The following is a 15806-nucleotide window of genomic DNA, read 5'->3' as shown; positions in this document are numbered from 1 at the left end:
TGCTAATCTAACCTTTTTGAGGAAGATCCTGCCAACAAAGAGATTTGTCACTATGGATGAAACATGGGTCCATCATTTTACCCCAGAGGCCAAACAACAATCGAAACAATGGAAGTACAATGGCTCTTCCCCGCCAAAGAAGGCAAAGACTGTTTCATCAGCTGAGAAGGTTATGACCTCGGTTTTCTGGGATGCAGATGGTATTCGGCTGATAGATTATCTCCAAAAGGGACAAACAACGACAAATACTACGCTTCACTTCTGAGGCAGTTACGGGAAAATATTAAACATAAGTGCCGCGAAAAACTCACTAAAGGTGTGTTATTAGTTTGCCATTGCCATGGCTGCCATTCACGATTGTGGCTTTAAAATTGATGGATCATCCGCCTTATTCACCTGATCTCGCTCCATCAGACTTTCATCTATCTTCAAAAATATCTGGAAACAGCTATTTCGGGCACCCACTTTCAGTCCGATGACGTCATACATGCAGTGGATAACTTTCTGAACAGCCAAGAAAAGGGGTTCTATGGTTCTATAAAAGTGGCATTGAGACCCTTAAACACCTCTCGCAAAAGTATATAGATACTGAAGGGAATTATGTTGAAAAATAATACAATATGTTGGGCAAAATTCAAATCCTTCAATATGAGGCTCACAACATATCAATAAGCCCTCGTACTTCTGCATTTTCCTTACATCAATACATTGATCAAATACGTAGTTTTTGTAGGCACCATATAATCTACTCCACGTACCACCTTGGGGTCACTGTCCGTAAGTTTGGCCCTTCCCACTTGGTTCCCTATAGGCCAGATGCCACATGTATTAGTATAAGTTCATACACTTAAGTAATGTAGGTCTACGACCTAAAATAATGCCATTTCCGTAATATGAACTACACACTGTAATTTTGCTATTTATATGTGAATCCATTTGTGCCCAAGGACTTTGATATAAACAATTCTGGTGTCATATCCTGGCGGTTCCGTTTTCGTCATTACACAGCATTATACACATGTTCCCTGAACTTTCATGGCCGTGTCATGGCGTTCATTGTTGAGTTTGAGAGTGTAGACAGTTCGGCACGATCACTTTGCCAACAACTTCGATGCAATGCTGTAAATGCCAGAGTATCCCGATCAGTTAGCACACAGAGAACTAAATGCTGACAAAACAATTCAGCATATTGTGAAATTAACACATTTCTCTTTCATATAGCCTATATCATCAAATCTAAAATATGAGGAAACCCCCAAAAATGAATATTGGCTTATAGTAATTGATTTCACTGATAATGTTAATTAGTATATGTACGTGTATATTGAAAGAGAGCGTTTGAATACATTTCTTTTGCCAATAATGACAATGAACGGTCGCTCTGTCATCAATGAAGTATCTTATACATAACTTACATTGATTTTAGTGGTAAGATATGCATTGATACATTAAAATGCGACTTTTATGTGAATACCTTTTCATAATCTTGGATATCGATATGTTGATGACTTAGATTTGTTTTTGGCAAAGACGTACAAGATCGGTTTGCAAAATCTAGTAAATGCAGTATTTCCAATTATATCGTGAGGTTCAATCAGACGGTAACATTTACGCCTCTCTTAAAAAAAACCAGACTGACAAATTGTTGTAGATTTACAATATGATTTATATTTATTTATATTAGCAGACAATACGCGGTAATGTTAGAAAGTTTACTTTAGACTTAACGAAACGATGTGGCTTATGATTTATTATCTCCGAGCCTGCTCTTGTTAAATTATGTTGAAAATGTAAACACTATTTCAAAATGTACGATAAAGTCAACCTTCCCGGTTATCTTGTTTAAATTTTGAATTATTGTCCAAATACAGACTTTGGTTGAGGGCAATCCATGGTTTTAGGCACCTGCCCAGGACAATATTCGCCGAGGGGGATATAGTTCAGGGCAGGTCCGTAAAACTATGGATTGCCCGAAACTAAAGTCTGCATTTACTTTATTATATGATTTATGTTAATCTAAAAACAAAAACAAAAAAAATAAGAAAGTTCCTTTTAAGGGTCATCTATATAGCAGAATAATGTTGAATTTCAAACACGAATAAATATCTTATATGGGCATTTCAGACATTACAAATGCTCCTATATCATACTTTTAAGAAATCTTATTATAGTAAGAATGACCTTTTTAAGACAAAATAACTGGTGAGTTTTGGACCTTTTTCGAAAATATATATCTTTTACCTCAAACTGAACGGATGAACACTTTTTCCTAAAAACAGTCTTCCTGCCATGTCTAGAGTTCTTTATAGTATCTAATAAGAGCATTTTTCACGTTTGAAATACCTTCTTATATGCCATAATTGTGCGATATTATTCACAACTGCCATCTGCATTTCAAGGTCAAAATAAAATCTGTGTTAATACATATCATAAAGCCAAATCTAGTCAAACCAATACTCCTATTTTGTGCTTTAGACTCTTGTGAGCCAAACGACATGACTGTTTTGCGCAATAAATGCGATACAAATGAGTTAATTATGTCCCCCTGAAACATGCATTTTTCTCATGTTTTGTTGAAATTTACAAATAACTGAACAAATTAAATGCCAACAGCAAGGCCCACATTTTGACATGATACATATCAAAATTTGATCAAGTTACTTCTATTAAATTGCACCCTAGTAAGGATTTATAGAAAATATCAACTGTTTTGGCTGGATCTGCTGTTTATATGCCCCTTAAATACCTCATCACATCACCGGGAGGTCAAAATAATGTTTTGCCATGTTTTGGAATGTTATATTTTAAAACCTCTGCTAAAAATAAGTCAAATGAGTCAATTTAGGATTCCACGAACCTGACGAAACATTATATTGACTCCTCGGTGATGTCATGAGGCGTTTCCAAGGAAATAATTGATGTCATGTGATCTCATGAAGACCGATGAGTGATAGTGTTACATACCAATCATGTGATAAATATAGTTTATTTTACTGGTAACATCACAGGTGCTTGGGGTAAGATATTAAATATTGGATATGTGTACCAATTGAGCCTCGTATTGCTATCTTATATAATAATACGAGGCTCATATAACACATATTTACGATATATAATTGCTTACCCCAAACACTTGTGGTAACATATACGTTTAAAACGACAGTTGTTAAAGCGATTTATTGCCTTTTGACAACGATCCTATTTTGAAATCATATAATGTATGAATACACACGACTCCATAATCAAATATATTCTGGATTTTAATCTGATGTTTAAAACGAAACGAAATTTAAAGCGTGTACATGAAATAATTCACTAATCCGTCGCATGTTATCATATGTAGTACATTGTATATAATCATTATTCGACACGTGCACTATCTATTATCTAATACCAATGCGTCTGAAATACCGTAGCATTGTGTTTTCACAGTTGAACGCGAAGAACTGAGTTCGGGATATTTAAATGTTGCATTTGCAAGCATGACTTTATCAAAAACGTTGGTATTTATATTTGATTATAAATTTGACCTTGACACCCAACTTCCTTTAGAGGCGATGTTGTTAGAAGGGAAGCCGCTTGTAGATATAGCCACACCTGTTGGGTAAGGATATTATTTAAAATTGACAATTCTTTAAGAATTTATTCATTCTAAGTATTCTAATAAGTATATATTCTCTGGAAATATAACGTTGATTCACGAAATCAATTATATAATCGGTATTTTACGCCAATCTTTCATCAATCTTATTAAAATAGGTTGTGTAGACCCCTTTAGAACAAAAATTACTAAGTCTCCTAATTATGTCCTCACTTGATGATAACAGGGTGTAGTATACATCTCAAATCAGAATGCTCTGCTTATCACTGTCAGATGATAAATACAGGTAAATATACAAGAAAAATATGTTTCCGTGTTTAATGTCCCCGGTTTTACCAATACATATGTACTATGATGCAAAATACCTGTCTTCTGACAACAACGGCAAGAGGCAAAACGTGTTATGTATAACAATGTTATTTCTGATGTGAATGTGTAAATGGTCTCCAGGATGTTATAAATTCAGATTGTGACAAAAAATTCCTATTTTTAGCAAATTTTCAGTTTAGATGTCTTATCCTTTTCTTTTATGTCTAAGCTATTCAATGTTTATGAAATAACAAGACTCTACCATGTTATATAGTCATTGGAGATACCCTGAGCCAGTTAGGTCCAGGATAGGGTTTTCCATATGAATAATGGGATTTTCCATTTGAAAAAATAATCTCGAAAATCAATTTTTATGAAGGTATAAAACTGCATGATTGCAAAACAAACATTGTGCGTGGCTGATATCTACTGAATTCATATGTTTACATATTTGTATAGTAGCTTGTCAGAAACTAGGGTAATTTGACAGAATCCCAGCGTTAAGAGACCAGAACGACAGGACTACTCAACATTTGTGGAATCTCGCCGAGTTTATCTCAAAGCAAGGATTACATTTTGAACACAACAGACAACAGATAGTCAGAGTAATTCGGGGTCACTCGTACACAGACACCAGCGATAAGGTAAGGTTACGATCAATTTATTTTTACTCTGCGTTATAAAATCAGAGGGCACCGTCAACATATATTTTTTACGTTCAATACAAACATTTTAAATGCTTCGGTTAACCAAATTAGTTACGACATGTACCTACATGTATTGACATACTTTCTTGGAAATCTATTTTGATGATTCAAATATCCTAACGTTATATCTCTTCTATTTCATTGAATATTTTAGAAAATATTTCATCATTTTACGTAAATTACATGTCATTAATGTTTATGGCTTTCCTATCAGAGGTATTATGTAGACAACCTACATAACAGGAGAAGTACTATAACGTTCACGTTTACTGTTCTATATAAGCTTCTCTAAATCAATCTACTGGTATGGGTAAATTAACATTTTTTTACCGAGTTCTGTTAAACGTCTAATTTTGGATGAGATATTTTGAATCCCTCATTTTTTTTTTTTTTGCAAACATTAAACTTCGATATTGGCGACATAACGAAAAAGTGTTAACAGGAGAGGTTAAATGCATCGGAGGTCCCAGGTTCGAGTCTCGGTCTGGTCGTTGTATTACCTTCCCTTGTTACAACAATGTTAGTCCTTATAGTGCTGGCATCACATGTCTCACTAATGTTACGGACAACGCAATCTTTACTTTACATGTATACATATTTCATTTCAGAATGTATTTCTGTGTTTCGATGCAGAGTGATAGAACATATCAAATGAAAACAAAGGGACTATTTAAATAGGCTGACATAAAATAGTTCGCAAGAATTAGACCTTGCTTGAATTTCATTTGATTTGGATTTGATTTAAATATTATTTTAGTGGAAAAGGGATGAGACATGGGTATAGATTTATAAACCTTATCCCCTCTTCTTTTAATTTCATACAATAATAATAAACCAGTCTTAGAATTTCACGACAATGTTCGATAAAATCAGAGACGAACTGGAAATGAATGTAAAATACTATTCATCACAAAATCAGGATTGCGTTAACTTATATAAACTCATTCTCTAGTAGACCTTAAGCCTGAATTTGTATGTGGTTTTTCGTTTGTGGCAGGTCGCAAGTTATTGACGGTACTTTCGTAAACTTACACTAAAATGACAAATATTCCCCATGTTAGTATTTGGGTAGAACTACATCACCTGATAGTGTTATATTGATGTTACAGGCTATACATGATAGTGTTATATTGGTGTTACAGGCTATACAGGATAGTGTTATATTGATGTTACAGGCTATACATGATAGTGTTATATTGATGTTACAGGCTATACATGAGTGTTATATTGATGTTAAAGGCTATCACATGATAGTGTTATATTGATGTAACAGGCTATCACATGATAGTGTTATATTGATGTTGCATGCTATACATGATAGTGTTATATTGATGTTACATGCTATACACGATAGTGTTATATTGATGTTAAAGGCTATCACCTGATAGTGTTATATTGATGTTACATGCTATACATGATAGTGTTATATTGATGTTAAAGGCTATCACATGATAGTGTTTTATTGATGTTACAGGCTATACATTATAGTGTTATATTGATGTTACAGGCTTTCACATGATAGTGTTATATTGATGTTACAGGCTATCACCTGATAGTGTTATATTGATGTTACAGGCTATCACCTGATAGTGTTATATTGATGTTACAGGCTATACATGATAGTGTTATATTGATGTTAAAGGCTATACATGATAGTGTTATATTGATGTTACAGGCTATACATGAGTGTTATATTGATGTTAAAGGCTATCACATGATAGTGTTATATTGATGTTACAGGCTATCACCTGATAGTGTTATATTGATGTTACAGGCTATACATGATAGTGTTATATTGATGTTAAAGGCTATCACATGATAGTGTTATATTGATGTTACAGGCTATCACATGATAGTGTTATATTGATGTTAAAGGCTATCACATGATAGTGTTATATTGATGTTACAGGCTATACATGATAGTGTTATATTGATGTTACAGGCTATACATGAGTGTTATATTGATGTTAAAGGCTATCACATGATAGTGTTATATTGATGTTACATGCTATACATGATAGTGTTATATTGATGTTAAAGGCTATCACATGATAGTGGTATATTGATGTTACAGGCTATACATGATAGTGTTATATTGATGTTACAGGCTATCACATGATAGTGTTATATTGATGTTACATGCTATACATGATAGTGTTATATTGATGTTACAGGCTATACATGATAGTGTTATATTGAGGTTAAAGGCTATCACACGATAGTGTTATATTGATGTTACAGGCTAACACATGATAGTGTTATATTGATGTTACATGCTATACATGATAGTGTTATATTGATGTTACAGGCTATACATGATAGTGTTATATTGATGTTACAGGCTATCACATGATAGTGTTATATTGATGTTACAGGCTATCACATGATAGTGTTATATTGATGTTACAGGCTATCACATGATAGTGTTATATTGATGTTACAGGCTTTATATGATAGTGTTATATTGATGTTACAGGCTATCACATGATAGTGTTATAATGATGTTACAGGCTATACACGATAGTGTTATATTGATGTTACAGGCTAACACATGATAGTGTTATATTGATGTTACAGGCTATCACATGATAGTGTTATATTGATGTTACAGGTTATATATGATAGTGTTATATTGATGTTACAGGCTATACACGATAGTGTTATATTGATGTTATACATGATAGTGTTATATTGATGTTACAGGCTATACACGATAGTGTTATATTGATGTTACAGGCTATACACGATAGTGTTATATTGATGTTACAGGCTATACACGATAGTGTTATATTGATGTTAAAGGCTATATATGATAGTGTTATATTGATGTTACAGGCTATCACATGATAGTGTTATATTGATGTTACAGGCTATACATGATAGTGTTATATTGATATTACAGGCTATACATGATAGTGTTATATTGATGTTATACATGATAGTGTTATATTGATGTTAAAGGCTATCACATGATAGTGTTATATTGATGTTACAGGCTATCACATGATAGTGTTATATTGATGTTAAAGGCTATCACATGATAGTGTTATATTGATGTTACAGGCTATACATGATAGTGTTATATTGATGTTACAGGCTATACATGATAGTGTTATATTGATGTTATACATGATAGTGTTATATTGATGTTACATGCTATACATGATAGTGTTATATTGATGTTACAGGCTATACATGATAGTGTTATATTGATGTTACAGGCTATACATGATAGTGTTATATTGATGTTAAAGGCTATACATGATAGTGTTATATTGATGTTACAGGCTATACATGATAGTGTTATATTGGTGTTAAAGGCTATCACATGATAGTGTTATATTGATGTTACAGGCTATACACGATAGTGTTATATTGAAATTACAGGCTATACAGGATAGTGTTATATTGATGTTACAGGCTATCACATGATAGTGTTATATTGATGTTACAGGCTATCACATGATAGTGTTATATTGATGTTACATGCTATACATGATAGTGTTATATTGATGTTACAGGCTATACATGATAGTGTTATATTGAGGTTAAAGGCTATCACATGATAGTGTTATATTGATGTTAAAGGCTATCACATGATAGTGTTATATTGATGTTACATGATATACATGATAGTGTTATATTGATGTTACAGGCTATACATGATAGTGTTATATTGATGTTACATGCTATACACGATAGTGTTATATTGATGTTAAAGGCTATCACATGATAGTGTTATATTGATGTTACAGGCTATCACTTGCTAGTGTTATATTGATGTTACAGGCTATACAGAATAGTGTTATATTGATGTTACAGGCTATCACATGCTAGTGTTATATTGATGTTACAGGCTATCACATGATAGTGTTATATTGATGTTACAGGCTATCACATGATAGTGTTATATTGATGTTACAGGCTATACATGATAGTGTTATATTGATATTACAGGCTATACATGATAGTGTTATATTGATGTTATACATGTTAGCGTTATATTGATGTTACAGGCTATACACGATAGAGTTATATTGATGTTACAGGCTATACATGATAGTGTTATATTGATGTTACAGGCTATCACATGATAATGTTATATTGATGTTACAGGCTATCACATGATAGTGTTATATTGATGTTACAGGCTATACACGATAGTGTTATATTGATGTTACAGGCTATACATGATAGTGTTATATTGATGTTACAGGCTATACATGATAGTTTTATATTGATGTTACAGGCTATACATGATAGTTTTATATTGATGTTACAGGCTATACATGATAGTTTTATATTTATGTTACAGGCTATCACATGATAGTTTTATATTGATGTTACAGGCTATCACATGATAGTGTTATATTGATGTTACAGGCTATCACATGGTAGTGTTATATTGGTGTTGCAGGCTATACATGATAGTGTTATATTGATGTTATATGCTGTACATGATAGTGTTATATTGATGTTACAGGCTATACACGATAGTGTGATATTGATGTTACAGGCTATACATTATAGTGTTATATTGGTGTTACAGGCTATACATGATAGTTTTATATTGATGTTACAGGCTATACATGATAGTGTTATATTGATGTTATATGCTGTACATGATAGCGTTATATTGATGTTACAGGCTATACACGATAGTGTTATATTGATGTTACAGGCTATACATGATAGTGTTATATTGATGTTACAGGCTATCACATGAAAATTGTTATATTGATGTTACAGGCTATCACATGATAGTGTTATATTGATGTTACAGGCAATACACGATAGTGTTATATTGATGTTACAGGCTATACATGATAGTGTTATATTGATGTTACAGGCTATACATGATAGTTTTATATTGATGTTACAGGCTATACATGATAGTTTTATATTGATGTTACAGGCTATACATGATAGTTTTATATTGATGTTACAGGCTATCACATGATAGTTTTATATTGATGTTACAGGCTATCACATGATAGTGTTATATTGATGTTACAGGCTATCACATGGTAGTGTTATATTGGTGTTACAGGCTATACATGATAGTGTTATATTGATGTTATATGCTGTACATGATAGTGTTATATTGATGTTACAGGCTATACACGATAGTGTGATATTGATGTTACAGGCTATACATGATAGTGTTATATTGATCACCTGATAGTGTTATATTGATGTTACAAGCTACCACCTGATAGTGTTATATTGATGTTACAGGCTATACATGATGAAGGGCCGTATAGCAGTTATACTGCTGTTGTTATCATATGTAACGGAGGTGGTACCGAGGTCTTGTAGAAAGTATGCCAACCAAGTACTTCTGGTATCCATGGACGGCTTCAGATACGACTACCCGGAGAAAGTGTCAACGCCCAACTTTGATAGAATGGCGAGGAAAGGTGTGCGGGCGGCTTATGTAAACAACACTTTCACTACCAAGACATTCCCGTCACATTACAGTATTGCTACAGGTAAACAATGATACCTAGATTAGTGATTAAGTGGTGTAATGCCTAAATGAAATAAATAAATAAACAAACAAACAAATAAACCAAACGAAAACAAAACTAAAAAGGCAAAAACAAAGGCATCGCCCACCACTAAATGACTAGCTGTCAAGTTGCCGAGTTAGATAAAGCACTTCGACACTTGAATACATAATCATACACAACGATGTTCGTGGCGATAAATAATCAGCGATTGTTAATTTCGCCAGCATCAGGTTAAGTGTGACAGCGGAGACTTGAAATCATTTGATGTCACAAACATACAAATGATAAATTGCTCAATGAACTGAGGTCATCGAACAAACGAAATTCTGTACTCTATCTTGGAAGTCAATCTGAATAAGTTATAACTTATAACTGCATGTTAACATGAACCACGTTTATTGTTGTTTCGCAATTTGATCTTATTTTAACAAGTCAAAGTAAGTCAAGCCCTAACGTAATCTAAAATAAGGAATACCAAGTGTACCACATGTCTAATTCCTTGCTTCCTTGCTCATAACCTATTGTTCAACTTCCGACCTGGAAACACGCAATTCCCCCCGAATGGCAGACATTCTGAAGACATGTACATTTTTATATTCCTACAGGTTTGTACGATGAAAGCCACGGGATTGTTGGTAATCATATGTACGACCCAAAATTCAACGAAATATTTAGTATGCGGTCGCACGAGACAAAATGGTGGGATCAAGGAGAACCGTTATGGATAACGACCCGGAAACACGGGCTCAAATCAGGGACGCTGTTCTGGCCCGGAAGTGAAGCCGAAATCCAAGGTCTCCGCCCGAACACGTGGTACGCCTACAATGAAAGTATATCGTTTGATAAAAGGGTGGATATGGTAATCGACATGCTGAAGAAAGACAAATACAACTTAGTCACAACCTACTTCCACGAACCGGACCGAACTGGTCACTTGTTTGGTCCAGAATCGGTTGAGGTCCGTGATAAAATAGCGGAAATGGATTCACTTCTTGGCACACTGTTAGATAAATTAAACGCCAGTGGCCTTTTGGATTCAGTTAATCTGATTCTAACCAGCGACCATGGCATGGCAACTACAGATTACAACAACAAACTTGTAGACATATACGATTTAGTAGATCGAGCCAAGATTAACTTCACAGTGGACTCAGGACCGATCATGCAGGTAGTTCCAGTGGCAGGGGAGGTGGCCGCAGTTGTCAGGGGTATTAACAGGAACCCCAACTTTACAGCCTATAGAAAGGAAGACATACCAGAAGAATGGCACTACAAGAACAACAGAAGGATTATGCCAGTATTCGTATTGGCTGATGAAGGCTGGACAATCAGTCCGGTAAGATTATAGTAATAGCGTGCTGAGCCATGATAACCAAGTCCCACATTGAAATGACTCACGGGGCGATAAACCCAGCAAAAAAGAAAATTCTAATGTTATATTGGATTTAGAATGATAAGAATTTCAGTGTTTTATTCTCCATCAAAATAACATTCCCTTTAATATGATTGGTTCTCTAACGCATAATCTGTAGATGTATATATAGAACAATCAGGAGTAACAAGTATTTATCTTTAAGAATCTATTGAGAAAGAATCGAAACATCGCTCCCTATTGATAACACAGCTAAATACACGAGCTGTTAATACATTACATCTCAGTGTTACTAAAACTTTGCTTCCTTCTAAACCTAGAACAAGACAGAGAGCAGAATGGAGCCCAACAAAGGAAATCATGGATACGATAATAGCCTGATGGTAATGAAGCCAATATTCTACGCCATTGGACCCAACATCCGGTCAGGAATGTCAGCCCCGCCACTAAAATCAATCGACATCTACCCTATGATATGTGAACTTCTTGGTATACCGCCATCGCCTAACAACGGTTCACTGGACAATACTGCCAGTTTCATCAGGTCATTCCCAGAAGATGAACAGATATGTGATGGAACCGGCAGCAGCAGGATCATTAGATATGAAGCAATACTTGTGTGTCTGCTACTGCTGCTCAATGTTATGATTACTTAGGTTGTTTTTTTATATCTTGGTAAACAGAACAATGCATCAAATTACCACTATGTTCAGCTGCAATGTGAATACCGTATAACGTACTCATATACCAATTGATTTAGTGTCCACAAATAAAGTTGATTTTATACAATTATAGCTGTTCGATTTCGGTCAATAAATGGCTTTATTAACTCGAGAAAAAACATCGCCCGAGGACGAGGTCCCAGGTTGGATATTTTCTCAGGTAAATAAAGCCATGATTCCACCGAAATCAAAAGTCTTTTATAGTTTCAATATGAAATGGAAATTAAAATATTAGTGAATGCAAGCAAATGTTCCTGAAATAGTCTACAACGTGACAAAATATTCAATAAGAGAGACTACAAATGAAAAACATACCTTTTAAACACTACACACTCCAAACAGTTTAACTTTTCACCAAAAGTATTTGCAATGTATTAATTCATAAGGTAAAATGTAAAATGTAATCGTTTCAAAAATTGCAGACATTGTGCGACAATACCAAGGGGAAGAAATTCATAACCTGTAATCTGTTTGGAAATACCCAGTCAACAGTTTTTCATTTTTTTTAAATAAATACATCTATTATTCTACTATTATTCTACTAGACTATTATCTAGTATAATACTTTTAAGTATTTAGTTACTATACTTTGAAAAACAAAAATCATTGAAGAGATATAAAAAAAAAACCGACTTGAACTTTAAAACTGGATGTGAAACCAGACGTTTCCTTCAAAACGTGTAGTGTCAAACATTTTCCGCAGAGAACTATTTACTGTTGCCATATTTAAATGGACGCTGAATAAATGAATAAGTCGTCAGACCAGCCGTTCACATAAAAAAATTATTATGTCCTTTATATTACTGTAGCTCATGCAGTCAATATCAATGTTTTCCGCTCTGCATCGAATTTAAACATGTTTAATATGTCATATTATGTAAATATCTATAAAATGGTAGCATGGAAAACCTAGAGCTCAATGTGACAAAGACAATAACGCGCTGTATTTGTTTGTATACATAAGATGAGGACCAATCAGAATCAAGTAGACAGGTATGTTTCTACCTATCAGAAAGACATTGAATATTTAGGATTCCAATGCCATAATGCTATGTACTGTTTTGTATATTATCAATACATGTCTAGTGTATCATGGCGAGATCGTCGTATTTAAATTACAGAATAGTCCTTTAGTAATGTATATTTAGCAGGCACGGTTTGTCCGAAAACGATATCAACATGGTACTTTTGATATTATAAGGGTAAAAGGATGCGTTTTAAGCTAAGGAATGGCATCACATTGCGCGTCCTCGGTACTCTAGTCGCTATAATCACGGTCTCTTCTCCCCCTGAATACCCCTGGAGTATCGATGATGCACATTGCGGAAAACATATGAAACATTCTCTGCTTGTAATGCTTGAATTTAAATCATTACTTCATTTATCATGTGTACGTGTACTGATATAAAAAAATAAATGACATGGTCCTATCCTTTTTGTATGGTGTTCCGCTAGGGCCAAATTTCCAATATCGCTTCTTCGCTCCTTCGACCAAAACGCGAAGGAGCGAAAACACGAAATACGCTCCTTCGCCATCGTGTTTTCGCTCCTTCGCTCTTTCGCGTTTAGGTCGAAGGAGCGAAGGAGGGATATTGGAAATTTGGCCCTAACGGAACACCATATTTTTGTACTCGTTGATAGATTCTTAATCTACTTGTCGCAAAATGAAGTGCATAATGTGGCTTGTAATATAAATACTTCCATATACATATATAATGTATATGTTCCTTTACACTTTGCATTAAATGTCTTAAAATTCAGTAAATATCATTAAACTCTTGTTTATTGTTTTTTCTGTTAACTTCTTATGGCAATGCTTTAACACTATCGATTCGGTTTTTGATGGTATAAATTCCAAAAAAGGCAACATTTTTGCAACATCATGCGTATTAGAAGCGTGGTTACATTGAGAAATACGTTCACAGAATAACGTAATTTTTGAATGGACAATTCATAGAATGTAATGTTATGGTACATCTTTCAAGGAAAAAATATTTCATGCATTTTTGAAATATTTTGGAAAATAGGTTCCTCCCTTGATCCACTGAAAACTCCGTCGAGATATGTTACGGGGGTTGCGTGATATGTTGTGAGCCCATTATTGAAGGAGGTACTCAAGGGTGTTCTTTTAAAGTCCTACTATTATCTGACTATATAGGGCCGTGTATCCAAGGACTGGTCTCATTTAGTAAGGTTATATTGAAGAGGTAGCAAGTAAACAAGACAAGCGGCTTTAGCAAAATGGACGAAATCGGTTAGGGTTAGGGTGATAGAGTCTGTCATTGCCATGCCTGCCATTCACGATTGTGGCTTTAAATTTATTGAACATCCGCCTCATTCACCTGATCTTGCTCCATCTGACTTTTATCTGTTTCCAAAACTGAGAACAGCTATTTCAGGCACCCTTACCCTAACCCTAACCTTAACCCTAACCCTAACATGCAGTGGATGACTTTCTGAACAGCTAAGAAAAGGAGTTCCATAGAAGTGGCATTGAGTTTTTTAAACACCGCAGGCAAAAGTGTATATATGCTGAAGGGGATTATGTTGAAAAATAATACAATATGCCCGGCAAAATTAAAATCCTTCAATATGAGGCTCACAACGTATCAATCAGCCCGGGTATTTTCTTGAAGATTTTACATTGTCACTGACAAATGAATAATCTTCAGGGAATTGCAAACTTAAAGTTTCTGGTTGTTACATTTAAAAGTATGACAACACTTACTTAATATTCAGTAAGTTTAATCAACAGGTGAATACATACCAGCAATACACTTCTGTACCGATCGTTCTATAAATATAAAATGAAAAAGTTTATATATTTAGCGACACAATGACATGAATATAATCAAAGAGAATGCACACATTCATGACTTATGTTGCATCTTAAGATAGACGCTATAGACGATATGGCAGTTATATCACTTATAATCTTGAGATTATTCCTGGTATAAATATATATATGTTCTGTAAAACGATGACGCGATGATAAATATACCCTGAGGAGTGTGTATACGCCTACGTTATCTACTCCAGAACTTGTCCGGGACACTAATCCACTACCTTGTAAGTATTTACCATGATTACTCATCTTATGTTTCACGTCTACAATAACATAATACTTTTATATTGTAAAATGTTTAAGGTTATCGGGAACATTATACACATGTTTAGACAATGATTTGATGTACTATATAAAGGGATTCAGAATGGATCTTTCGAACCTGTTGAATTACGTAAATATATCAAAAGTTTGATGATAATATACAATGTATTATAAAATTAATGTATGAAAAACCGAATTTATCAACTTGATTATGATGACGACATATACAGATTATAACGGGTTCATTGTTAGGTGTGTTAGTCTACTATTAAAAATTCATCAACACTAAGGAGATGATTATAAATAAACAAATATAATCGCAATCCCGGAAGATGAAATGGAATGCATTATTTTTTTCGGCATAGTGTGCTTTTATTAACTCTTGGAGGTTCGTGTAATTAGGTTTGTTTGCTTACTGGTAACTTTATTTTTTAAATATTATTGTATATCGTATCTTATTAATATTTTCTGTC

The 15806-nt window shown here is 34.1% G+C and overlaps 1 protein-coding gene across 1 annotated transcript; it reads left to right on the top strand.

Annotated features, from left to right (window-relative positions):
• Window positions 1-3093: 3093 nt before the first annotated feature.
• LOC117331329 (ectonucleotide pyrophosphatase/phosphodiesterase family member 5-like) lies at window positions 3094-13999 on the top strand. Its single transcript, XM_033890005.1, has 5 exons — window positions 3094-3604; window positions 4370-4554; window positions 9856-10109; window positions 10736-11466; window positions 11823-13999. The coding sequence occupies exons 3-5, from the start codon at window positions 9863-9865 to the stop codon at window positions 12156-12158; spliced, it is 1314 nt and encodes a 437-aa protein (XP_033745896.1). The 5' UTR covers window positions 3094-3604; window positions 4370-4554; window positions 9856-9862; the 3' UTR covers window positions 12159-13999.
• Window positions 14000-15806: the final 1807 nt, after the last annotated feature.

The sequence above is a fragment of the Pecten maximus genome, chromosome 1, assembly GCF_902652985.1.
Source record: "Pecten maximus chromosome 1, xPecMax1.1, whole genome shotgun sequence".
Taxonomy (NCBI): domain Eukaryota; kingdom Metazoa; phylum Mollusca; class Bivalvia; order Pectinida; family Pectinidae; genus Pecten; species Pecten maximus.
This window is presented reverse-complemented; position numbering and strand designations above follow the sequence as displayed.

What these genes read in the sequence shown, in the direction of transcription:
- LOC117331329 (XM_033890005.1), top strand. Translation starts at nt 9,863, where the DNA reads ATGATGAAGGGCCGTATAGCAGTTATACTGCTGTTGTTATCATATGTA. An exon ending in ACATTACAGTATTGCTACAG is followed by an intron (nt 10,110 to 10,735) that starts GTAAACAATGAT and finishes ATATTCCTACAG; the next exon opens with GTTTGTACGATGAAAGCCAC. An exon ending in AAGGCTGGACAATCAGTCCG is followed by an intron (nt 11,467 to 11,822) that starts GTAAGATTATAG and finishes TTCTAAACCTAG; the next exon opens with AACAAGACAGAGAGCAGAAT.